Source organism: Pteronotus mesoamericanus, unplaced genomic scaffold (genome assembly GCF_021234165.1).
Source record: "Pteronotus mesoamericanus isolate MK-2021 breed Mesoamerican mustached bat unplaced genomic scaffold, CSHL_Meso_final scaffold_85, whole genome shotgun sequence".
Taxonomy (NCBI): Eukaryota; Metazoa; Chordata; class Mammalia; order Chiroptera; family Mormoopidae; genus Pteronotus; species Pteronotus mesoamericanus.
Window position 1 is genome coordinate 39,880,969 of NW_026555329.1, and position 27,404 is coordinate 39,908,372.

The following is a 27,404-nucleotide window of genomic DNA, read 5'->3' on the forward strand; positions in this document are numbered from 1 at the left end:
AGCCAAGTGCTATCAAGAGCTAAAAAGAATTCTAAAAAATCTCTCAGCTTTGGGTTCTGAGTTCTGAATTCTAGGCTCTGGCATGTGGAGACCTTGCTCAAGTCACCCAGGCTCTCAGGGCCTCCGTTTTCTTCTCTGATGCAGCTGGACTAAAATTGTTATGATTCCTAAAGACTAGACAAGCCTGTGATTCTGGTTTTACTTTGGGTCTGGTCACTGTGTGTCAGGGGAAGAACAAGCAAATGACATCATAGGCCTCAGCTCTTTCAGATCCCCCCAAATTTGCTACTTTTTTTCCTACTTTAAAGAATTTGGGGGGATAAATAGAGAGGCAGTGGTATGAACTTGAGGCAACTCACGTCATTGTTCTGAGCTTGTTTCTTCATCCAGAAATCAGTGGGTTGAATAATTACTTTCCAGGGCCCTTTCTATCATCACCTTCTCTGGTACTGTGAAGGTTCAGGAGTTTGGGGTACCTATTGCCTCCCAATTGGGATGAGGACCCAATAAGGGAAATTGAGTGCTGCTACCCAACTCCTCTGAGCAATTGTAACTCAGATTCTACCTGAATAGCCAGAAATTTAATTGAATATTTGAGGCCATAAATTATTTAACCTCAAACAATTTTTTTTTTAATGATAGATTGAAGAACCTGAAGGAATGAAAATTCTTAGGTTTTCAAGCCCTATTTTTTATGGCAACGTTGATGTGTTTAAAAAATGTATCAAGTCTACAGTAAGTATTTTATCCCTAGAAGTTTTTTGCTAACCTCCTTTGAAACTTCATTCATTCTACAGGTATTTATTGGGCTCAAAGTGGACATAAAGCCCTATATACTGTTCCCTTTTTATAGGACATTAAGAATTATAACATAACATCCTTGCCCTCAAATAACTCATTCTATTGGGGATAGGAAAAAAACAATAACACAAATGTTAAAATCCAGTTAGCAGTAACTATGCTGGATGAAAACACTAGAGTTGATTCCAGGCAGAATTGGAGTTAAGTTCTAAATGAATAGCATAGACAGTACATGTTAGGAGTTCATAGAAGGGAGTGATCCATGTTAGCTGGAACTCATCAGGCAGTGTGGCAGTGAGCAGAAGGAAGATTTTATTAGGTGTTTGGGAACTATGAGAACTGAGAGGAAAAGGTGGGAACATGTATTGGGGAGAGGGCTGCCAATTGGAGTAAAGGGTTAAATAGTATAGGTAGAATATGAAAGCAGGAAATTCTGGTCTTGAATTCCATGCTATGCTTCCAAATTAGATTTTGTTTCTAGATCAGTGTTTTATTATGTGAGTTCTAAGGTGAACTGCTGGTTCATTCTAGAGGGATATCCATAGATTTTGCAATAACAAAAGAGCTCTGTAATGTCAAAGAAATTTGGAAAACACAGACTTAAAGCTAACGAAGTTATTTTTTGCTATTTTGTTTTCTACTCTCTTGGAGTCTTTATATGCTACTATCTTCCCTGAGTCTCTGGGTGGGTGGGGTAGATTGACCCAGTAGTGGAGACCTTAAGAATTTCTTATTTGGCAGGATGTCTCAAGGAATAATACTACTCAAGAAATAACCTTTCCAGATAACAGTTGCCATCAATGAGCCTTAGGAACCAGATGTTTTAATTAACTTGACATTTATTTTCAAAGGTTGGATTTGATGCCATTAGAGTGTATAATAAGAGGCTGAAAGCATTGAGGAAAATACAGAAACTCATCAAAAAAGGGCAATTAAGAGCAAGAAAGGTGAGGCAATATCTTTTTTTTTTCTCTTCTTAAATTTCTTCCTTTCTCAGATGAAAATGAAAGCAATTAGTCTAAAATTAAATACACCCCCTTTGGTACCCAGAGGTGCACAAGCAGATGACACATACTTGTCAGAGAACAGCTGAATTGTTCTTATAGCCAAAAGGGAATGGGAGGAAATAAAATGAAATCAGCAGAAAAAAACAGGGTATGAGTTCATAAACTTTTAGAGCTGTTATTTTTATTGTCCTGCCAATGCGTCTCTTGGCCAATTCCACAACCTTCCAGAAATCGAGTTTCCCTGCTCCTCTGCTCTTCCATTTTTCTTCCTGGAGCAACATGGAAGTTTGTCCTGAGATGAACCACATTCATTAAGCGTTCATTCCCTCAATGCTTTGCTTACTAAGGAACAGTGTATAGGACTTTTAAGTACTTTGAAATAAATTGTTAAAAAACATCCCAAATCATTGGCAATTAAGTTGGAAGTATTTTCTTTGTTTAGAATGGCATTATAAATGATGCTGGTTCATCAAATAATGCTTTTGAGCCTGATGAAGATATTGAAGATCCAGAAGAACTTAATATCCCAACCAAGGAAATAGAGATTCAAGTGGATTGGAATTCTGAGATTCCAGTGAAAGTGAATGTTCCGAAAGTGCCCATCCATAGCCTTGTGCTTGATTGTGCGGCTATATCTTTCCTGGATGTTGTTGGAGTGAGATCATTGCGAGTGGTAAGGTTCCAAGTGTTTAGAACGACAGATTGGGAGTTTTGACAATAGTAAAACCATATGGGTTGCCCCGTCTTGCAAAAGGGTGATTTATTGTATAGGCTCTGCACTTTTTCTAGGGCAATACTTTTGCAATAGAGTTTAATATTTTAAAGCACAGGCTATGGAGCCAGACTATGTGGGGTTGAATCCTGGCTCTACTATTTGCTGTATTGTGACGATAGGCAAGTTGCTTAATCTTTCTATACCTCAATTTCTTCACTGTAGTACGAGGATAATAACAGTACCTATTTCATATGGTTTTTATGAGGATTAAATCAGCACATATATAGTTATGTTTTAGAACAGTATCTGGCACATAGTCACCCCTCAGCAAATATTAACATTCATTATGTTTTATTTTTCTGAGAACATATAGGAAATAGAATATGAAAAGGAGGAAGTTTATGTTAAGTATTATATTTTTATTTGTTATGTGAACAGCAGCCTAATGAGGAATACTAAGTACATGGTAGGACTGGAAAAGCAGGCATTATTAAGAGGTTGGAGCAGGTAGCAGGTCAGGCTTCTAGGAAGTCAAAGGGTTGAGGAGCATGTAGGACGGGAACATTCAATGATATCAGACACCAGTTATGCAAGGTTGAGTTCATTCTTCCAGCAAATAGAGGTGAAGTGCCTAATGTATGCCAAGCAGTCACAAGAGAGAAGTGATGAAGTAGTAATAGTCCCTATCCTCATGGGACTAAGCAGTCTAGTGGGAAAGGCAAACATTTAGTAATCTTTTAAATAACAACTGTACTAAGTGCTCCAAAGCAGAAAACTGGGGTCTCAGCTTGATCAGAAGTATTAAGTTTAGGTGAAGCTTCCGGTAGGTATCAAGCAAGTCAGGAAGAAAAGTAAGCAGGTTAAAGGCACCAACAACCAGAGGTATTAATATAGAACTGACCCTTAACTGAGGTTTAGCTTAGCTGGGGCTTCTTGGCTATCTCTGCAAGGGTAGTAAATCATCCCAGAATGTGGGTACTAGGCAGGTACAATAGAAAGTGATTACACCTGACAAAAGAAAGTGAGACAATGCTGACAGGTTCTCTTCCATTTCTCTTAGCAGACCTGGTCATTAGCTCATTTGAGAGCATACTCTTGTTCTTCATTGTGCATTTCACTCTGGGCATTGGTTCAGATGCATTGCAGATTGTGTTGGGCAAAGGTTTAATGAATAACTTTTGGGAAGAGTCTTGATATATTTAATGACAAAATATTTTTCACATGTAACAAGTAATTGCTTTCAAATGCTATAATGACAATTATGAACAATCCAGCTTTTATACTTGCATGGAGGTCTTGATCTTCTCCCCAGGAATTTCAGGTTCTATTTTATTATTGCCCATAGTTCTTGTATCTTAATTTTTTAAAGTAAACTTCTCATTTTGAGATAACTGTAGATTCCCAAGAAGTTCTATGAAGTTATACAGAGAGATCCTCTTTATCCCTTGCCCATTTTCTCCCAATGCTAACATCTTGCAAAACTAACATCCAGAATCACAATCAGGATACTAAGGTTAATATAGTAAAAATATACCACCTTTGGTTTTTAGGCCAGTTTTTGCATTCAGAATCTGGTGGCTGCATGTCTACAGTCATATATTTTCCATTCAAAGATATAAACTCATACTGTTGTTTCTGATTTGCAGGGGCTGTATTAGGAAGCCTCCTGTACTCCCTTCCTTCCTTCCTTCCTTCCTTCCTTCCTTCCTTCCTTCCTTCCTTCCTTCCTTCCTTCCTTCCTTCCTTCCACAAATATTTATTAGGCACGTTTGTGCTATCAAGCACTGTGCCATTGAGCACTGGATGTTGCCACCTCTTGAGATATGGTCTTTTCATCCCTAATCATATCATCACTGTTAGTTGAAAATCTCTGTGGTTTTCCAATAATGAACTTTCCTCAAAATCCTGTTTAACCATGAAAATATTGAAGTTTCTCCTGAGCAAATAACTGAATGCCACTAAATTATGGGCAAGTCAAGTTACTCAAATTCTCCTTTTTAAATTTTTAGATTGTCAAAGAATTCCAAAGAATTGATGTAAATGTGTACTTTGCATCACTTCAAGGTAAATGCATGTATGTACATATCTATCTATAAGACTTTTTCCTAAACTCTTTCTCCTATCTTGGAATATGGATACTTCACAACCAATAATTTTTTTTATTGTGATAAAAATGCATAACAATGTTCGCTATTTTAGTCACATTCAAGTGGGATTTGATTCAGTGGCATTAAGTACATTTACAATGTTGTGCAACCATCACAACTATCTCTTGCCAAAAATTTTCACCACCACCACAAACACAATTCTACCCATTAGACAATCCCACTGAGGGCCTTTTTGAACCTAAGGAGATATTACTTCCAGTCGGGCCAGAGAGCTGGTAATGTATAGCAGCTGATGTTCTGCCAGCAGTGACGGATCAAAGTGGGGGAATTGTCTTAGGGAGAGCAGAGCTAGAGATGACTTAGATCTCTTAAAACTAGATGATCCTCTAGAGTGTGATTCTGTGTCTATGTATGAGTGTATGTGCATAGGAAAATACTAATGCTTAGGCTGAGTTCTCTAGAAACAGAGGCTGCGTTAAGGATTCTGGCACAAGTGATTTACTGAAATCTGGAAGGAAATTTATTCTGGGAAAAATTCATGAAGGAGTGAGGGGAGCGGGCTAGGGCAGGAAAGAAGCTGGACAAAGACATGGTTCCAAAGGTCTACCTTAGCCTAATTTCACAAGGAGCACACAGCAGGAAAAGCACCAGGGGGTTATTCCTCCTGGAGGCAGCAGAGCAGGCCGTCAGTGGCTGCAGGCCACGTAAGGGTGGCGGTGAAACCTCCCAGGCCCTTTCAGGTGAGACAGTTCTGTTGGCTCAGGAACATTCTTCAGAAAAGGCCACAGCTGGAACTGTTAGCAGCCAGACTCACATTAGCAGCTGGAGGATGGGGACTCTAGCAAAAGGGGCCTGGTCAGGAACCAAGGCCATTTATTATAACCAGTTATGGTATAACCATGCCGTGTGCTACTGGAAAAGAAACTAGTGTAGAGCAGGGTCACATTCTGGAAATGAGAAAAGAATTAAAAAGAGGACCTACCAAAGCTTAGTATTGGTTGATGTTACAAAAATATCTTTTCTCAGGGTCTAACTAAACACTATTTCTTTCTTTTGAAGATCATGTAATAGAAAGGCTGGAGAAATGTGGTTTCTTTAATGATAACAGAAAGGACATACTGTTTTTGACAGTCCACGATGCTGTCCTCCATGTACAGCACCAGGTTAAATCCCGAGAAATTCAAGATTCCATTTTAGAAACGGTAAACATTTAACCTTTCTACCTATGTGTCTTTCCTGAGCTATCATGATTTCTGTAAATGACGGGAGTTCCACAAATTTAGGTTTAAATTCCATTAGATTTAACCAGTGGGATGTTAACCCACTGGTTAACTTCTCAGAGCTTCAGTTTTCTCATCAATAAAATGGGAGTCAACACATTTATTTTGCTGGGTAGTTATGAAGATTAAATATGATAGTTTATAGGATAGCACCTGGGAGTACCTAGTATTCAATACACATTAATTCCATCATGTGTAGGTTTGCTAATAAAAATAGGCTTTAGCTGTAGTGCCCTTTTAGAATATAGGCACTGAATCTCCGGTCTTCTGGGATTTGTATATACAAAAGCAGTTTAAATTCTCAGCAATCTAGAAACTCTTTATTGTAAAGGTCTTTAAATAAGATCCATTAGATCATAAGTGATCTTTGAAAAAGGAAAAAACTAAAAGACATGAATTAGCCCAGCATTAATTATTCCCCACAAAATAGAATATACACAGATTTCTTACAGGACCCCTTATTTTGTTAGTTCTCTTGCCAGATACCTGGGAGAGTTGAACATTCTGGTCTGGGTATGGGGCTGGGCCTACGGGTAGGCTTGGTATAAGAATCTCTTCTCTCATGGACCCTGCCATAGTGAATTTGGGATACCAAAACAATACCTATAAAAATAACGATAATAATTATTCCAGTGACCCAACCTATTATATTTTAAATTGCTCCCCCCCCTCAAAATTAGGATAGATTCTTATTGTAGACTGCAAGTTAATGTCTGAAGTAAATCTAATTTAGAAAACAATAGCACGTTATTCTTTTAAACGGTTGTTTGTGGAGAGACTACTCTGCTTAATATTGTGGGAGAAAATACTAGTCCTAAATACAAAGATCTGGATCTGAAATACAAAAAAGGAAAAAAAAGAGAAAGTAGTAAAATCAAAAACCTATGAAAAAATGCTACATGCAGGCAAAATGCTCATCTTTGAAAACTCATAAACATTTTTCTATCTAACTTAAAATTTTCTAACTCATAGGTAACAACAACAAAGCAGGATCTTATAAAGAATCTAAAAAAGGTCCCCCATTAAAAATAAAATAGAATCAAGGTGTCAAGTTCTTTTTCAACATGAAAACAGTTATTTTGTTTGTTTATACCTTGTTCTGATCCAAGATCTCAGATCCCATAAAGTTACAAACCCACTGATGACTGCCCCTACCAGTGTTAGACTCGATATTGTAATCAGGGAGGCATCATGAGAGGCCAGGATGGAGTTTTTCATCTTGAACAAATGTCAGACTGAGTATAATTGAGTGCTTGTATTATATACTTACTGGTTCACTGAATAGTGGGTTGAACACTAGTGGTGGCCTCTCAGATCAGGAACCTTATACTTCTCTGTACCATCAGCATCTAGCACAAAGCCCTGCCTATGGTGGATGTATAAGTAAGATGATAAATCTTGCCTGTGGCACTTTCCTTTTCTTCAGGAAGGGCAATGTATGTTATGGATGTTGTGGATGCAGTGACATGACCATCACAAGGACTATCCCAGGATAGTCCCTATTTGTAGTTACACCCATCCTCTTTCTCTCATTGTGTATCTGCACAGAGGCTGGTCTCTAATTCACTTCCACACTAGCAAAGAGAATCGGAGTATTTATCTGTGAGATGAAAAATAGCTAAAAGCTCTTTGAAATGTGACTTTTATCTTGACATACATTTGGGGTTGCTTTGGGAATATCCTTCTTTATGCATCAGATAAAGCCCAAACTGTTACTGGTTTCTTCTGTTATTGATGATGTCTAAAAAGCAGAACTTTCCTGAACAAACCATCTTGGTCCATAGATATTGACTTCCATCTCCAATGAAATTAACATCCATCCAATTTAACTCGTGACTGTTAATCGTCATTAGTCACAAGCCCACTCAGTGAATGCTTAATGCTGTACTAAGTGCTCTTAGTTTAGCCTTTGAAATAAAGGCACTTTGACTACTGCATCATTCAGGCAGACAGGGTGCCTGCTTAAGAGGCATGCACTTCAGAGGCTGGGGAAGAGAGCAGAAAAGGTGGTTTACAATGTAGAATTGTGCTAGTTTACACTTGAATCGGAAAAAAAATGGTATACAGAAAATTTTAAGTGAGGAATACAAAAGGATAAGAAAGCCGGAAAAAATTTTGAAGTGTCTAGATTATTATAAATAAGAAGCACTAGTGGCGCTTCAAGTCATTTTCAGTGGCATTTCAGGTGGGTTGATGCTATTGTATTTTCAGCAAATATTCTCTGTGTTCTCTTTGTCAAGATCTCCCTCATCCAGGACCATAAAGATCCCCTTGAATTGATGGAAGCAGAGCTGATTGAAGAAGAACTTAATGTCGAGGATGAGGTATGAACATTATTTTCTTTCAAAGAAATTAATTTGGCCCTGGCTGGTGTGGCTTAGTGGTTTGAGCAGTGGCCTGCAAACCAAAGGGCCTTTGGTTCAATTCCCAGTCAGGGCACGTGTCTGGGTTGGAGGCCAAATCTCCAGTGCAGGGTGTGTGAGGGGCAACCACACATTAATGTGTCTCTCCTTCTCTTTCTCCTTCCCTTTCCCTCTCTCTAAAAATAAATAAATAAAATCTTAAAAAAAAAGAAGACACTATTATTTTTAAAAGAATTTAGATTAAATCTTGAGTAAACAGAATAATACATATAGTAACTGTGTCTGATACAAACTACTCAGAGAAAATAATTGTAAAAAAATACCAAAAAGAGAGTTTAACAGAATGGTTTAAGAGATGGTTTAACAGAAAACAAGAATTCTCCCTTGAAGACGTTAGTAACTTGGGGATCCTCCGCCCCAGGCTTACAGGATGATCAACAACTGGAAGAAGTCTGCACTCTGGTCCTGGTTTTATGTCTAAACCTCCACATATTTTTTCTTCCAGAGATCTAAGGAACAGGGGAAAGGTGACTAGAGGAAATTTCTAACCCAGAAGTTTCATAAGCTTTAGAAATAGTATGTGAGGAACAGGAACCTCATAACCTTTCTTCACCTGACTGATAATGGCTAAGAAGAGATTGATTTTATGTATTTCTGATGCTCTTGAGGGCATGAGTCCTTTCCCAGGAAACTTGACTGAAACTTGTAGTTATCTGGATGAACTATGGCTCCACTACTGAGTAAAATGGGATAACAAAAGACGATCACAGAATTTTAAAGTTGAAAGATATCTTAGAAATCTAGTAGTCCCACATCTCAGCCCATGCAGAAATCCCTTCTATACCATGCCTAAGGATGTTCACTCAGCTTTTGTGTAAACATTTCCACACATTGGCAACTTGTAGTTTCCAGGAAGTTTGTTAAATGCTTGGAAGTCTCCAAGTGTGAGTTGTGCTTACAAAACTAGATTTGGCCTTTCTCTAATAACTGGTGGCTGAGAGCTCTCTTTTCTAGCAATACAAGCCCTCCTACTGAACAGCCCTTAAACATTTGAGAGTATCTCTTAGGTCTCCACCAAATTCTGCTCTGGGTGGGACTCCACCAGCTCCCTTTTCCATTCTTCATCGACACAAAACTTGTCAATGCTTCTGTGCCAAAGAAGGGAACACAAAGCCCTAGACAGGGTAAGGCTAGCATGGAGATTACACAACCCTGACCTACCTTTATCTCATCAAGATATTTCTATTACTGTGACTTCAAAATGTGTTTATTTGCATAATAGCTACATCAAAACCTTTGCTTTTATTACAGGGGTCATCTAAAGAATTGGGCATTTTTACACATACTGTCAATCATCTGGGCTCCCCACTTATATTTTTGCAATTAGTTTTTGACCCCTAGTGCAAAACCACACATTTCTTTATTTAAAGTATATTTTATTGATTATGCTATTACAGTTGTCCCAACTTCTTTCTCCCCTTTATCCTACTCCTCCCTGCGCACCACCCTCTCCAGCATTCCCCCCTTAGTTCTTGTCCATGTGTTGTACATATAAGTTCCATGGCTTCTCCATTTCCCATACTATTCTTAACCTCCCCCCACCTATTTTGTGCCTACCTATTATGCCTCTTATTTCCTGGACCTTTTCCTCCCATTTTCCCCCTCCCTCTCCTCACTGATGACCCTCCATGTGATCTCCATTTCTGTGATTCTGTTCCTGTTCCTGTTCTTTGCTTAGTTTTTGTTTATGTTTTTTAGGTTAAGTTGTTGATAGTTGTGAGCTTATTGTCACTTAACTGTTTATAGTTTTTGATCTTCTATTTCTTAGATAGGTCACTTTAACATTTCATGGAATAAGGGCTTGGTGATGATGAACTTCTTTACTTTATGTTATCTGGGAAACACTTTATCTGTTCTTCCATTCTAAATAATAGCTTTGCTGGATAGAGTAATCTTGGATGTAGGTCCTTGCCTTTCATGACTTGAAATATTTCTTTCCAGCCCCTTCTTGCCTATAAGGTCTCTTTTGAGAAATCAGCTGATAGCCTTATGGGAATGCCTTTGTAGGTAACTGTCTCCTTTCCTCTTTCCTCTTGCTGCTTTTAAGATTCTCTACTTATCTTTAATCTTGGGTAACTTTATTATGATGTGTCTTGGTGTGGTACTCCTTGGGTCCAATTTCATTGGGACTCTGAGCTTCCAGGACTTCTTGGAAGTCTATTTCCTTTGCCAGATTGGGGAAGTTTTCCTTCATTATTTGTTCAAATAAGTTGTCAATTTCTTGCTCTTCCTCTTCTCCTTCTGGCACCCCTATGATTTGGGTTTTGGAATGTTTAAAGTTGTCCCAGAGGTGTCTATGCCATTTCTCATTTTTTTGAATTCTTGTTTCTTCATTCTGTTCCAGTCAGATGCTTGTTTTTTCCTTTTGTTCCAAATTGTCGATTTGAGTCCCAGTTTCCTTCCCCTCACTATTGGTTCCCTGTATATTTTACTTTATTTCACTTTGTATAGCCTTCATTTCTTCCTCTCTTTTGTGTCCATACTCAATCAATTCTGTGAGCATCCTGATTACCAGTGTTTTGAGCTCAGTATCAGATAGGTTGTCTCTCTCCTCATTGCTTAGTTCTTTTTCTGGAGTTTTGATCTGTTCTTTCATTTGGGCCATATTTCTTTGTCTTATTCCTGTTATGTTGTAGGAGTTAGAGACTTGGTTATTCACCAGGGTGGGGCAACCCTCTTCACTGAGTTGTGGGGCTATCTGTTGGGGAGGGGTCAGAGAGGGAACAATGCTGCTTGCTCGTTCTGCTCTTGACCCTCTTTCTGTCACTTCCTTTGCTTCCTACAAGCGGATTGAGCCCTTTCAGGTGCTGATTTGCAGTTGAGTGGGTTTGTGTATGTTCTAGGACCTCATAGGACCACACATTTCTGATAGATTACATCTTGTTTGTTCCCATTTATTGACATCTTTTTGAATTCTGAATCTATCATCCAGCATATTAATTATGCACCCTTACTGGTATCATATGGAAATCTAATAAGCATGCCTTCTCTGCCATATTCCAGGTCCTGGTAAAATGTTGAAAAGCATAATATTCAAATCTCTATTGTAAAATATGGCAGTGAGGGTGATAGGAGAGAAAACTTTTGTGGAGGGAATACACTGCTAGGGTGAAATCTGAGGTGCTGCATCTTAGCCCATCAGCTTAGTGAGCCCAGGAACATCATCACTGAGCTGTGTAGTAGTTTATGACTATGGATATTGGGCCAACTTAATTGAGTACAAACTCATATATCACACTTGGAACTTAAGAAATTGGCATAATATATAGAAGTAATTTTGATTGCCACATAAAAAGATTATTCAGGTACAATTCCTGTAGATAGTGAGGCAGTTATAGAAGAGTGATTTTAAGGGCACGGGCTTTAGAACCAGATGGATTTGTGTCCAGACCTTGATTCTGCCACTTACTGACTGTGTAGCCCAGGGCAAATTATTAATTCTGTCTTCTTGTAAAATAGAGATAATAATACTTCAAAGAATTGTGAAAATGAAAGGATATATAGTAAATACTCCATAAGTAGTAATTATTGTTTCTAAATAAGTCTAATTAAGGTATAGTGAGTTACAAAATTAAGTTTTTACCCATCATAATAAATTATGATGATATACACCTGAGATGAATCAGTGTAAGCCACTAACATTATCAAAACATATTTGTTAAAAGACTTGAGAATTCTGTTGTATTAACACTTTGTTTCCCCTTCATTTCCACAGGCTATGCGTAGTCTTGCTACCTGAAAGTGTGCTCAGGAGGTCAGTATAAGCAAGGACTGCAAGGCAACATTTAACCAGCAATGTAATTCTATGCAAGCATTTTCTGCATTGACTATTTCTTTGGACTTGAAACACTCATTCTTTTTTCCATTAGATTTTTTTAAAATCTTTGATTTTTTTAACCTCTTAGCCATTGAAGGAGAGGCACTTAAGATTGTTTTTAGGCTTTATTTATAAAATAAATAGCTTACCTCTAAACTGTGCAAAATGGTGAGGAGAATTATCCTGGTGATCTAGTGATGTCTAGGATCTGTTTATGTTACGATGCTGTACCTCTGTTATATATTTGCTAACTAATGTTCATGTGGGTACTGGGGTACCTCTGTTCAGTCGGGGTAAGTAAGATCCAATAACCTCTGTGGGCAGTTGAGTCATGAATAATTATCATAAAAAAATCTATTTCTGACTGGCCTTGATACCCATGAGCTGCACCGATCGCAGTGTCAAGGCACGCTGAGTAAATGCTGAAATATAATTATTAATGCATTTATCAATAAAAGCCTTCAAAAATCACTTTTGGTCAATACATCAAAAATGCTTTTAAAATGCAAATTTCATTAGTACTTAATAATGAATGTTATATTGACCATATATTTAACCAGAATTCAGAATCAAGGAAATGGTTCACTTCTAAGCTACAGAATTGGGCTGATATATTTTTAAAACATTGATTTAGAGAGGTGAAGCAATAAGAAGATCATTGTGGTTTATAAATTCATTTTTTGATATGATAACCATGGATCACAATTAAGATCAAGTAAAATATAAGAAAGACTATCTCTAGCTTAAAAATGCAATTTTAACTTAGTTTATAGAAATAATTATTAGGTAGAGTACATAGAGGTATGGTCTATTTAAAATCTAACACAAAAATTGTGTTATTTTGAACAAAAAACAATTTTGATATGTTTATAAGACTGTGGTGAGTAAAACAAGTTAATGTTTTTCTCTAAAATTTAGCAGTATGTAAAGAAAGTGATATTTAACTAAATTCTGACTTTTCAAAAAAAATCTAAAAAGTTAACAACTTGGATATACATCTATGTTTAAAATGAATTTCTTAAAACAAAACATTCTACATGAAGTGAATAGCAAAAGAAAAAATGGTTTGGAATATACACATTGAAATGTATAGGTTTTTAAAAATATATATTTTAAGCCAGAAAATACTGAAATTTTTTAGATTTACTTAGTCTTTTCTGACTGTCAACAATTTTCTAGATATTGTATGTAATACAGAGGCTGTGGTCCTGTGGACTATTCCCATATATTTCACATTTGAGTGAATGAAGTTGTACGTTATTTCTAGAGAAAAATAACAGCTGAGGTCCCCAACTGAGATAATGTCTTGCATGGTTGAAATTATTATATTATACCTTTGGCACAATTATGTGAAATTCCCAAATGTGTTTGGCTATCCAAAGGCAGCATGTCTTATCTCTGTTTCTAATTAAATACAATGAAAAAGAAGGTGTCTAATTCTGAAGAAATATCATCAGTGATAATACCAAATTAGTAACTAAAAGAATTATCACCACCCTCTCCATTTTGCCCATTGGAATTTGAGTGAGTTGTAATCAACTGTGATGTTACAATATTCTTTCTTCTCATGGGTTATTCTGTCTTTAATTGACTTAAAACAGATTTCTCCCTTGTGTCGGGTACAGTATAGTCAGGGTTATAAGGTTATCTCATTTTCACAGTTATTCCTGCTTATAATGGCAACAAATCATATTGCTAAAGAGTAAATATAATACTCTTGCAGAAAATGGATGAATACCTCTGTTCAATAGAGGAAATATGCACTGATTGTTTTTTTATTAGTGGAAAGAAATACCAAAATTACCCTTTATAATAAGGCTAGAGTTATGTGAAATCCTGGTTCCATTTGTGACTATATTAAGACCAGTCTATTTAACTAGTTTCCTAAGCACACTCTAGGAATACTGGCTCTTCTATGCATTTTTTGAATAATAAGCATATTTTAATCCTATATTGCCAATGAAAATTTTCTTGAAATTAAATTGTCTTGTGTTATGTTTTAACCTATATAAGGTTCCAGTGTTGCACATGAATTTTAATAAGTAAAAATATCAAATCATGTACATTTGGAAATAATTACACATATTTTTATTAAATGTAAAGTCACCTTTCAAACTACTCTGATGTGTCCTTTCTGAACAAAACTATTAAATATAATTTAAAATGCTACATTTTAAATTTGCCATTACTTTATCACTCATCAGTTTGATGTATTTTTTTTAAAGTTCTACTTCCATTTTGTGTGTGTAAAATTTCTTTTTAAAAATGTAGTGCAATAAACAATGTTATTCACAAATATCTCAGTTAAATCTTGTAATTTTTACATAAATCTTTCCAGCTTATTTTGTGCAATGATTTTCATTATTTTTAACAAACTTTTTGTGCTGGTACAACAGGCATATTAAAAAGATAGAAAGTATAATTTACTACTCGAAAACTTTTCACAAAACAAGCACAGCAGTATAAAAAGCACCCATGTTAATAAGCAGAACATAACCAGCATCCGAGAAGCCCTCTCATGCTCCCTCCCATTAATTGCCCCGAGGGCTAATTACTGTCCTGACTTCCAGCACTTGTTTTTTGAACTTTATATAAATGAAATCAAACAAGATTATTTCTTTTTTCCCCTTCTCTTTGGTCTTTTTAAAAAAATCCTCACCTGAGGATATATTCATTGATTTGGGAGAGAGAGAAAGGGAGAGAGAGAGAAACATCAACGTGAGAAAGAAACATCGATCAGGCTTTTAAGATGGCAGCGAGGTAGGTGGGAGCTGAACCCATTTACTCATGCACCCAACTGGGACACCTAGTCAATGCCTGCAACCAAGGGGAATTCACTCAAAAAAAGGCTCTCAGTCACGTGTAAGGTCCTCGTGTGCACAGCAGCTGGGCCACTGAATAGGAAGGAAGAAGGGCACGATTTATTCCAAATTAGGGTGCCCCACGGACTGATCAAAGGGGGCAAGCAGGGGCTCAGAGAGGTAGTAGTCTCCAGAGAAACTTAATTTAACAGCAGAACGAAAATGCCCTGATGGGACTTTGCATGAGCAGCACCCAGACCAGAAAAGAGGGAGGAGGAGGGGTGCAAGTTGCTATCACTCTGTGCACCTGATGGACTAATCAAAGGTTGCACAAGAGGTGGATTGAAGGTGCCTGCCGGGTGCATACGGTCAAGTGTGGGTCATGCAGTGTTCTGAGAGTTTGGGCTGGAGGCTGGGAACCTGTGAATATTGTAGCCCAGACCGAGCCTCCATCTTCCCAGAACCAAAGGAAAGGAAAAAAAAAATTGAGCCCAGCCCCCTTCTACCTGCAGCATCCAGGAAGACCAGCAGAACTCTCTTGGCAGGTTTAAAGTCAGCAGGAGGCTTCCCCCTCCCCCTACCAAGTGTAAGACAGTAAGACCTAGAGCTGTAAAAGGATGAAGGACAGATCCAGGAAGAGATCAGAAGGCTAACACCATCAACTGAGACAAATTTCACTTTGCTATCCTTCAGAACTTGCATTTTATTTTTTTGTTATTTTATTATTTTATTTCTCTTTCCATTTAGTTTTGTTTGTTTGATTTCATTGTTTGGTTTTCTTTATTCTCTCCTTCATATTGCATTTTAATTTTTCTTCTTTCACTTAACTCATATTCCAGTAACACACTATTCTTGGTCTTTTACTTTATATCCTTTTTATTCAGATTATATAGTTCTTGCCATAATATTGTTCCAAATCCCACACAGCACCCTTTCCTGGTCTTGGTTCATTTTGCTGTCTCCCTGAGTTTTATTACTGTGGTGGTGAACTTTATTCTCTCGCACACTATGCCAAGTTTCTATCCCTTACTCTCACTATATCTCACCATCTAACCTTGCATAAGTGCTCTGCTTTATGCTTTCTTCTTTCTGGAGTCAGCTCACATTCTTTTTCCCCTCTAAAAGAGTCTTATCTCTTTTTCACCTTTTATAAAAAGTGGCTAATTTGGTGAAATATCAGTTATTGCTGTACTTCTCAAAAGGATCTCCTATCTGTTCTCTACTTGTTGGTACTCTAAATCCCATAGAATACTCTCCCAGTTGTCTTAATCCATTTTGCCTTTACTCTGCCCCTGATCACATACAAGATAAGGTAGGAGTTGTGAATACTAGTAAACCTGGTGGAGGAGAGAATCCACCAACAAAGGAGCCACCAACAGGTGAAAGCCAAGTTCAACAAGAGAGCCCACACAAATGGAAGAAAGGGCAACCCTAGAGCATCCAACAAGGATATCAAAGAGACCACACCACAGAGTTGCACAGAACTCCTACCACAGAAGTTTACCCTACAAAGACAGCTAGCAAAGCAGAGCATCAGGAATCTCAGAAACACACAAAAAGAGTTGCCTCAAATTAGGAGACAAAGAAATAACCTGCAATTGAAAGGAATGGAAGATTCCCCACTAAAAGAGCTAAATGAAATGGAGGCAAACAGACTATCAGATATAGAATTCGAAAGAATGGTTATAAGAATGCTCAAGGAACTCACAGACAACTACAAGGAACTGAATGGGAACTACAACAGCAAGAAAAAGGAAATAGAAACTATAAACAAGAACCAGGAAAAAAAATGAAGAGTACAATTTCTGAAATAAAAAACATACTAGAAGGAATTACAAGTAAGCTAGATGAAGCAGAGAACTGATTAATGTGCTGGAAAACAAGGCAGAAAGAAATACCCAAGTAGAGCAGTTGTGTGAAAAAGACTAAAGAAATATGAAGCTAGCTTAAGGGAACTACAAGACAACATGAAACGCAACAACATTCAAATCATAGGAATGCCAGAAGGAGAAGAAAAGGAGCAAGGGATAGAAACTCTGTTTGAAAAAATAATGACAGAAAACTTCCTGAACCTAGAGAGGGGAAAAACCACGCAAGTTAGGAAAGCACAGAGGGTCCCAATCAAGAGTAACCCAAAGAGGCCTACTCCAAGACACATAATAATTAAAAAGCCAAGTTTTAAAGACAAAGAGAGAATCTTAAAAACAGCAAGAGGGAAAAAAGAAGTAACATACAAGGGAGCTCCCATAAAGCTAGTGGCTGATTTCTCAACAGAAACACTGTAAGCCAGAAGAGAATGGCAAGAAATATTCCAAGTAATGAAAAGCAAAGGCCTACAACCAGGACTACTCTACCCAATGAGGCCCTCAACTAAAATGGAAGGCAAAATAAGGAGTTTCCCAGACAACAGAAGGCTGAAAGAATACACTGCCACCAAAACAGCCCTGTAAGATATGTTAAGGGACTGCTACAGGAAGAGGAAGAAAAAGAGTGAGAGAGAGAGGAACACAGGTAAAAAGGGGAAAATATGAATAAGTACCTATCAATAATAACCTTAAATGTTAATGAATTAAATGCTCCAATCAAAATACATAGGGTTGTTGAATGGATAAGAGCACATGACTCAAAATATGCTGCCTACAAGACACTGACCTCAGGAAAAAAGACCTACATGGACTGAAAATGAAGGTCTGGAAAAAAATATTCCAAGCAAATGGACAATAAAAAAAGCTGGGGTAGCAATACTTATATCACAAAAAATAGACTTCAAAACAAGAGCCATAAAAAGAGACACTGAAGGACATTTCATAATACTCAAGGGAAGAATCCATCAAGAAGACATAAACATTGTAAACATATATGCACCCAACATAGGAGCACCCAAATATGTAAGGAAAATCTTGGAGGACTTCAAGAAAGATATAGACAGTAATACACTTACACTAGGAGATTTTAACATCCCACTGTCAACAATGGACAGATCTTCCAAACAAAATATCAACAAGGATATTGTGGCATTGAACAATGCCCTAGATCAAAGGGACTTACTGATATAAATAGAACCTTGTATCCCAAAGAAGCAAAATGCACATTCTTTTCAAATGCACATAGAACATTTTCAAAGAAAGACCATATAATAGGACACAAAACAAGCCTCAACAAATTCAAGAAAACTGAAATCATATCAAGCATTTTCTCAGACCACAAGCGCTTGAAACTAGAAACCAGCCTCAAGGAAAAAACTCAAAAACAATCAAACTCATGGAGACTGAATAGCATACTATTAAACAATGAATGGTTCAATAATGAGATCAAAGAAGAAATCAAAAAGTTTCTGGAAACAAATGAAAATGAACACACAACAGTCCAAAACTTATGGGACACAGCAAAGGCAACCCTGAGAGAGAAGTTCATAGCAGTACAGGCCTACCTACAAAAGAGAAACATTTCAAATAAGCAGCCTAACCCTACATCTACAAGAACTGGAGGAACAACAGCAAACAAAGCCCAGAACAAGTAGAAGGAAGGAAATAACCAGGATCAGAGCAAAATTATATGACACAGAGACTAAAAGAACAATTCAAAAGATCAATAAATCCAGGAGCTGGTTCTTTGAAAAGATAAACCAAATGGATAAGCTTTTAAGCAGACTCATCAAGAAAAAAACAGAGAGGACACAAATAAATAAAATCAGAAATGAAAGAGGAGAAGTTACAACAAATACCACAGAAATACAAAGGATTGTAAGAAATTACTACAAAAACTATATGCCAAAAAATTTTAAAACTTGGGTGAAATGTACAAATTTCTAGAAAAATAATCTTCCAAAATGGAATGAAGAAGAAGCAGAAAGCCTGAACAGATCAATAACAGCTGGTGAAATTGAAGCAGTAATCAAAAAACTCCCAGCATGCAAAGCCCTGGACCAGACAGTTTCACAGGAGAATTTTACAAAACATTTAAGCAAGAGCTAACCCCTATCCTTCTTGGACTATTTCAAATAATCCAAGAAGAGGGAAGACTCCCAAACCTTTTTTATGAAGTCAGCATCATCCTAATCCCAAAACCAGATAAAGACACAAGAAAGAAAGAAAACTACAGGCCAATATTGCTGATGAACTAAACTAAATTTCGTTGAGACACTAAAATCCTCAACAAAATATTGGCAAACCACATCCAGCAATATATTAAAAGGATCATACACAATGATCAAGTGGGATTCACCCCAGGGATGGTACCATATTCGCAAATCAATAAACATAATACATCACATAAACAAAAGAAAAGACAAAAATCACATCATCATATCAATAGATGTGTAAAAAGCATTTGATCATTTATAGCATTCATTTATGATAAAAACACTCAGCAAAGTGGGAGTAAAGGGGGCATACTTCAACATAATAAATGCCATATATGAGAAACCTACAACCAAAACTATTCTCAATGGGCAAAAACTAAAAGCTTTCCCACTAAGATCAGGAACAAGGCAAGGATGTCTGCTTTCACCACTCTATTCAACATAGTACTGGAAGTCCTAGCCACAGTGATCAGAAAAAAAAAAAAAAAAAAAGAAATAAAAGGCATCCAGATTGGAAAGGAGGAAGTAAAACTGTCACTGTTTGCAGATGATATGATAGTGTACATAGAAAATCCTATAGACTCCACCAAAAAACTACTCAACCTAATAAATGAATTTGGCAAAACAGCAGGATACAAAGTCAATATTGAGAAATTGAAGGCATTTTTGCCAATGATACCTCAGATAATTGTTTGATCTCCAAACTATATAAAGAACTCACACAACTCCACTCCTTGAAGATAACCCAATTGAAAAATGGGCAGAGGACCTGTATAGGCACTTCTCCAAGAAGAACATACACAGAGAGGGTCCAGAGACATATAAAAGGATGCTCAGCATCACTAGCCATCAGAGATATAAGTTAAAACCATAGTGAGATACCACTTCACACCGGTCAGAATGGACATCATAACCAAATCAATGAGGAACAAGTGCTAGCAAGGATGTGGAGAAAAGGGAACACTGGTACACTGTTGGTAGGAATGCAGACTGGTACAGCCACTGTGAAAAACAGTGTGGAATTTCCTCAGAAAACTAAAAATGGAGTTGCCTTTTGACTGAGCAATTCCACTGCTGGGATTATACCTTAAGAATCTGGAAACACCAATTCAAAAGAACCTATGCACCCCAATGTTCATAGCAGCACAATTTACAACAGCCAAGTATTGGAAACAACCTAAGTGCCCTTCAGTACATGAGTGGATCAAAAAACTATGGTACATTTACACAACAGAATACTACACAGCAGAAAGAAGGAGCTCCTACCCTTCATGACATCATGGATGGAACTGGAGAGCATTACGCTAAGTGAAATAAGCCAGGCAGTGTAAGACAAATACCATATGATCTCACCTAGCATTGGAACCTAATCAACAAAATAAACAAGCAAGCAAAATATAACCAGAGATATTGAAATAAAAACAAACTGAGAGTATCAATTTGAAGAGGGAAAATGTGGGGAAATAGGGGAAGGGCCATCAAGGAAGTTGTATAAAGGACCCATGGAAAAAGCCAAAGGAGGTAGGTCTGAGTGTGGGAGGTGGGGATGAGTGGGGTGGGGGAGCAGTGGGGGCAAAATGGAGACAACTGTACTTGAACAACAATACAAAATATATATATATAAACATATAAATAAAAAATATATAAATTTATATACAAGGAAAAGAAAACATGGATCAGTCACCTTCTGTAACATCCCGACCAGGGATCGAAACTGCAACCCAGGTATGAGCCCTTACCAGGGATTAAACCCTCAACCTTTTGGTGTACGGGATGACATGCCAACCAACTGAGCCATCTGTCTGGGACTTGTATGTGTCTGTCTTTTTTAACTCAGCATCATAATTGTGACATTCATCTATGTTAATGTTATTGCATATAACAATCAATTTAAAATTTTCACTGCTGTGTAGTAGTCAAGTGTCTGAATTTACCATCACTTACTTATCTATACTACTGTTTGTGGACATTTTGTGTTGTTTCTAGTTATTGCCTTTCATGAATAATGCTGCTATGGACATTCTTGTTCATTTTATTTTTGGTGAACATATACATACAATTCTGTAAAGTATATACCTGGGAATGGAGACACTGGGGTCACATCCATGTGTTCTGCTTTAGTAGATATTGCAGTAGACATCTAGTATCTACAGCAGCCCTTTTCCAAAAGTGGTCACACCAACTTATACTTCTTTTGGATGTGAGTTTCAGTTGCTGAAAATTTTTGCCAATGCTGGGTCTGTAAGTCTTTCATTTGAGTTTTTCTTGTGGGTGTGTAGTAGTATCACATTGTGGTTTTACTTGGCATGTCACTGATGACTAAAGAAGTTAAACACCTTCTCAGGTGTTTGTTATCATTTAAATACTTTTTTGTGAGTCCTCTTCCCAACTCATTTGCTAATTTTTCTTATTGTTCATGTGCTTTTTTCTAATTTTCCTTTAAGAGTTTATTTAATAACGACACAAATCCTTTGTTGAAAATATGTATGGTAATTATGCTATTTTCTGGATTGCTTTTTCACTCTTTTAATCATGCCTTTTGATGAACAGAAGTTCTTAATTTTAACGTAGTACAATTTATCAGTTTTCCCTTCATGGTTAGCCTTTGTTGGTATATAGTTTAACTGTTTTCTTTAAAATCTTTGTTTTACCTCTCCCATTTAGATATAGAAGATATTTGGAGTCAATTTTTGTGTGTGATGTGAGGCAAGGAGTGAAGATACATATTATTTTTTTAAAAAGAGTTTTCTTATTGACCCAGCACCTTTCAATAAATATATAATCCTTTCTCCTTCTTCAATGCAGTGACACCTTTGTTGTAAATCAACTGACTGCAAATATTTGTGTCTGTTTCTGGACTCTCCACTCTGTTTAATTGGTCTATTCTTCTGTCATTGTACTAATACTTTACCTATCTTGATTTGTATAGGTTTCTAGTAGCTCTAGATATTTGGAAGTATAATTACTTCTGTTTGTTATTTTCCCATTTATTTATGTTTAGCCATTTTAATTTCCATATACATTTTAAAAGAGCCTATCAATTATTAACAAATATTATTCTTAATATATTTTCTAGAATTAGCATTTTCATCCTACCAATAACTCTCAAAAATTTAAATTATGCTTTACTTTAAATGAAATCATATATGTTGAAAGCCATATGAATTAATTATGGTTAATTTTATTAGATGATACAAAATACAAAAACAATTTGAGTTTTTTTATTTCTATTAGGCTAGAAATACAAATTGACTGAGGTCAAGAGCCTTACTGGAATTTGAGATAAGTCCAGGCACTGCCACTGATAGGGAATGCTAAAGAGAAATCTGTTTAATGACAGGGAGCCTTCTGGGAGAGAGACAATTCATTTCATTCTAAAGCAAAAAGGGTCAGACTTAAAGAGCTGACCCAGTAGCAGGGCTTAGTTGTTAGTGCACAAATGTGATTAGGGGTAATATAGGGCCTGTCACTCTGGGGTATGTTCCAGAGCCAGATTCATAAACTCATGGTTGGGTTCTATGAAGAAAAGAAGTTGCCATTCAAAGGAGCTGCTTTACTGAGATCTCTAGAAAAGGATGGGGCACACGCAATGTTCTTGGCAACCGCTATAATAATGTAACTGCCCAGTTAAAGGAAGGTATTCTGCCCTGATCTCTAGGCACATCTATAGCCCTGGACGCCTCAGGTCTTAATGATGGTTCCCTGCAAGACTGTATGGAGGAAAGCAGTCCTTGGTAGAATGTCCTTGGTAGAATGGACTTGCTCATGAATACATGTGAGGCACTTTTTGGAACTTTCAGAAATATTTGAGGGGTCCTCTATCTGGGGATTAGACCTATGTGAACAGATGAGATGAGAGCCTATAAGGCATCCATCATGCAAACAATATAATAGTGTAACAAAATCCACTTTAACTCTAATCATATAATCTTCAGTTTCATTTAAAAAGGCATATAACAACATTGAAAAAAGAAATTAAGGAAGACACAAATAAATGGAAGCATATACCGTGCTCATGGATTGGAAGAATTAATATCATCGAAATGTCCATACTACCCAAAGCAATTTATAGATTCAACGCAATCCCTATTAAGATACCAATGACGTATTTCACAGAAATAGAACAGACATTTCAAAAATTTATATGGAACCATAAACGACCCCGAATAGCCGCAGCAATTTTGAGAAAGAAACACAAAGTAGGAGGGATCACAATACAGGACATCAAACTCTACTACAAAGCCACTATACTCAAAACAATCTGGTACTGGCACCAGAACAGACCCATAGACCAGTGGAACAGAATAGAAAGCCCAGAAATAAGCCCAGGTCTATATGGGCATCTAATATTTGACAAAGGGGGCAGAAGCATAAAATGGAGCAATAATAGCCTCTTCAATAAATGGTGTTGGGAGAGCTGGATGGCTACATGCAAAAAATTGAAATTGGATCATCAGCTGACACCATACACAAAAATAAACTCAAGATGGATAAAAGACTTAAATATAAGTTGCAACACCATCAAAGTCCTAGAGGAGAACATTGGCAGGAAACTCTCAGATATCCCATGCAGCAATTTTTTCACTGATATGTCTCCTAAAGCAAGGGACATAAAGGAAAGAATAAACAAGTGGGCTCTCATCAAAATAAGAAGCTTCTGCATGGCTAAAGAAAACATCAGCAAAATGAACAGGGAGCCAACCATATAGGAAAATATATTCGCTAATGATACATCAGATAGAGGTTTGATCTCCAAGATATATAAAGAACTCACTTGACTCCACTCCAAGAAGACAAATGATCCAATCAAAAAATGGGCAAAGGACCTGGGCAGATGCTTTTCCAAGGAGGAGATACAGAGGGCCCAGAGGTATTTGAAAGGATGCTCAGCATCACTAGCCATCAGAGAAATGCAGATCAAAACCACCATGAGGTACCACCTCACACCGGTCAGAATGGCCATCATAAACAGATCAACAAACAACAGGTGCTGGCGAGGCTGTGGAGAAAAGGGAACCCTAGTACACTGTTGGTGGGAATGCAGACTGGTGCAGCCACTGTGGAAAGCAGTGTGGAATTTCCTCAAAGAGCTGAAAATGGAACTGCCTTTTGATCCAGTGATTCCCCTGCTGGGCCTATACCCTAAGAACACCAAAACGCCAATACAAAAGAACCTATGCACCCCAATGTTCATAGCAGCACAATTTACAATAGCCAAGTGTTGGAAGCAACCTAAATGCCCATCAGTAGATGACTGGATCAAAAATTATGGTACATATATATAATGGAATACTATGCAGCAGAAAGAAAAAAAGAACTACTAAACTTCGCGACAGCATGGATGGAACTGGAGAGCATTATGCTAAGCGAAATAAGCCAGGGGGCAAAAGACAAATACCATATCATCTCACCTATAAGCAGAACCTAACCAACAATACAAAGATGCATGGAAAATAAGACCAGCAACACTGAAAGGAAAAGAAATCAACAGAGACAAGAGGGAAGGGGGGGGGGCAGGGAAAAGGAAGGGAAGGGGAAAGTCAAGGAACATATAGCAAGGACTCATGGACAAAACCAAAGGGGAAGAGCTGAGGGAAGGAGGGAGGGAGGGGGCAAGGGAAAGTGGTGGGGGGGAGGCAGAGACAAATGTATTTGAAAAAATAAATTAAAATAAAATTAAAAAATAAAATAAAAAGGCATATAATGACAAATAGAGAAAAATGAAAATAATGAGGAGGGAAGAAAAGGAAGGTTAAAAGGGGAAAGGAGACAGACAAAAAAATGAAAAGGTGAAAAAAAACACTGATGGCATTAGGGAAGGGAGAGAATAAAGGATAATTAATTAATTGAAGAAACAGAAAAAACAGGAAGGCTAAAATCAAAGGTGGAGAGAAGAAGAGAGAAGAGCATACAAAGGCCTGCAACAGGTGATGATGTGATGTGATTTCTACACAGTGCTCCAAATGTCAAAGTGAAGAAATTCAATGCAGCACGAGTAAGTGGCAAGAGTAACTATGACTCTCTTAAGGCAGTGAAATGTCTTGTCATTTAATTAGTGATGCTTATGAATAGATGAACGAGGTTCCCACTGTCCCTATCCAGCTAACACAGACAAGGCAATGGGCTCAATGGATCGGCAGGGAAAGAAGACCCTCTTGTGCTTGACTTTAGCCTGGTGGTGTGAAGAGACATGAGAGGTGTAGAATAAATGGGAGGCCCTTGGTGGCGTCCCTTCCCCTCAAGGGTGTAGGGTGGGGTCCACCAACCTTGCAATCTAGAGATTCAATGTAATTCGTATCAAGATTCCAAAGATATATTTCACAGAATTAGATCAAACATCTCAAAAATTATATATGGAACCACAAAAGGCCCTGAGTAGCAACAATGACCTTGAGAAAGAAGAACGAAGTTGGAGGAATCACACTACCTAATATTAAACTATACTACAATATAAGGCCATAGTAATCAAAACAGCATGGTACTGGCATAAAAACAGACACAGAGATCAATGGAACAGAATAGAGAGCCTAGAAATAAACTCGCATCTTTATAGTCAATTAATATTCAACAGAGGAAGCAAGCACATACAATGGGCTAATGATAGTTTATTCAATAAATGGTGTTGGGAAATTAGTCAGAAAAATGAAACTAGACCACTTTCTTATGCCACACACAAGAATAAATTCAAAGTAGATTAAAGACTTAAATGTTAGACCTGAAACCATAAAATTCCTAGAAGAAAACATAGGCAGTAACATCTTGGGTCTTGCTTGTAGCAGTATATATTTTTTTTTCGATATATCTCTTCAGGCAAGGGAAACAAAAGAAAAAAATAAATAAATAGAACCACATCAAACTAAAAAATTTTGACACAGCAAAGAAAACCAACAAAATAAAAAGACAAGCTGCTGAATAGGAGAACATATTCACTGATACATTTGATAAGGGGTTAATAAACAAAATTTATAAAGAACTTACAAAACTCAACACCAAAAAAACCCCCAAACGATCCAATTTAAAAATGAGCAAAAGACCTGAGTAGACACTTCTCCAAAGAGAACATACAGATGGCCAATAGACACATGAAAAGATGCTCAACATCACTAATCATCAGAGAAATGCAAATTAAAACAATAATGAGATATCATCTCACACAGGTCAGAATGGCTGTCATCAATAGTTCAACAGAAAACAAATGCTGATGAGTACGTGGAGAAAGGTGGGAATGCAGATTGGGGAAGCCACTGTGGAAAGCAGTATGGAGATATTTCAAAAAATTAAAAATGGAATGCCTTATGACCCAGGAATTCCACTTTTGGGAATTTATCCAAAGAAACCTGAAACACTAATTCAAAAGAACATAGCATTCCCATATTCACTGTAGTGGTATTTACAATCCCTAAGATATGGAAGCAGCCCAAGTGTCTATCAGTAGATGAGTGGCTAAAACAACTATGGGACATTTATACAATGAGATATTACTTGGCCTTAAAAAAGAAGAAAATTTTACCTTTGCAACAGCATGGATGGGTTTGGAGAACATTATACTAAGTGAAGTAAGCCACTCAGAGAAAGACAAATACTATATGATTTCACTCATATATGGAATCTAATTAACAAACCAAACTAACAAGTGGATTAGAGACAGACTAATAAAGAGTATCTGACAGCTCTGGGCTGGGAGGGGGTGTTAGGGAGTGGAGGGACCAAGCAAAAGGGGAAAACCGACTCAAGGACATGGGAAACAGTGTGGTGACTGTTGGAGGGGAGGGAGTATAAGGGGGATAAATGGTAATGGAAACAATGCAATAAAAATATATAATAAATAGCCCTGGCTGGTGTGGCTCTGGGGGTTGAGTGCCATCCTGAAAACCAAAGGGTTGCAGGTTTGATTCCCAGGGCACATGACTGGGTTGTGGGCTACATCCCCATTGGGGGTTGTGCAAGAGTCAACCACACATTGATGTTCCTCTCCTTCTTTCTCCTTCACTTCACCTCTCCCTAAAAATTCATAAATAAAATATTTTTTAAAAAGAAATATATCAAAAAATTTAAAAACTAAGAAAAAGAAGAAATCAGGAAGAAATGGAAAAGAATGATAAAGAGAGAGAATTTGGAAGTGGGCAAACAAAAGTCAAATAGGAGATTAATCTCAATACAATCATGTCATTTAAGAACTCAGAGAATTTAACAATACTCCTTCTCCCACACACTACACTATCTCCTGATTCTCGGTCCCTCCTTACCTGGCTCTGTTTTCTTCCTACACAATAATTATCAACAGCTAGAATGCTCTATAATTCACTTATTAATTTTCTTTCCCAGCTTCCTCCTCTACATTAGAATGTAAGCTTCATTAGGGCAAGGTTGT

At 37.2% G+C, this 27,404-nt stretch overlaps 1 protein-coding gene across 1 annotated transcript in view; it reads left to right on the forward strand.

Annotated features, from left to right (window-relative positions):
- Nucleotides 1-12,185, forward strand: part of SLC26A4 (solute carrier family 26 member 4) — a 47,057-nt gene extending 34,872 nt beyond the window's left edge. Inside the window, exons 14-20 of the mRNA XM_054564629.1 lie at nucleotides 643-735; nucleotides 1,653-1,748; nucleotides 2,251-2,481; nucleotides 4,533-4,587; nucleotides 5,691-5,833; nucleotides 8,152-8,235; nucleotides 12,050-12,185. Coding sequence (XP_054420604.1) covers nucleotides 643-735; nucleotides 1,653-1,748; nucleotides 2,251-2,481; nucleotides 4,533-4,587; nucleotides 5,691-5,833; nucleotides 8,152-8,235; nucleotides 12,050-12,073 — 726 coding nt within the window. The 3' untranslated portion in view covers nucleotides 12,074-12,185. The remainder of the gene's footprint in view (nucleotides 1-642; nucleotides 736-1,652; nucleotides 1,749-2,250; nucleotides 2,482-4,532; nucleotides 4,588-5,690; nucleotides 5,834-8,151; nucleotides 8,236-12,049) is intronic.
- Nucleotides 12,186-27,404: the final 15,219 nt, after the last annotated feature.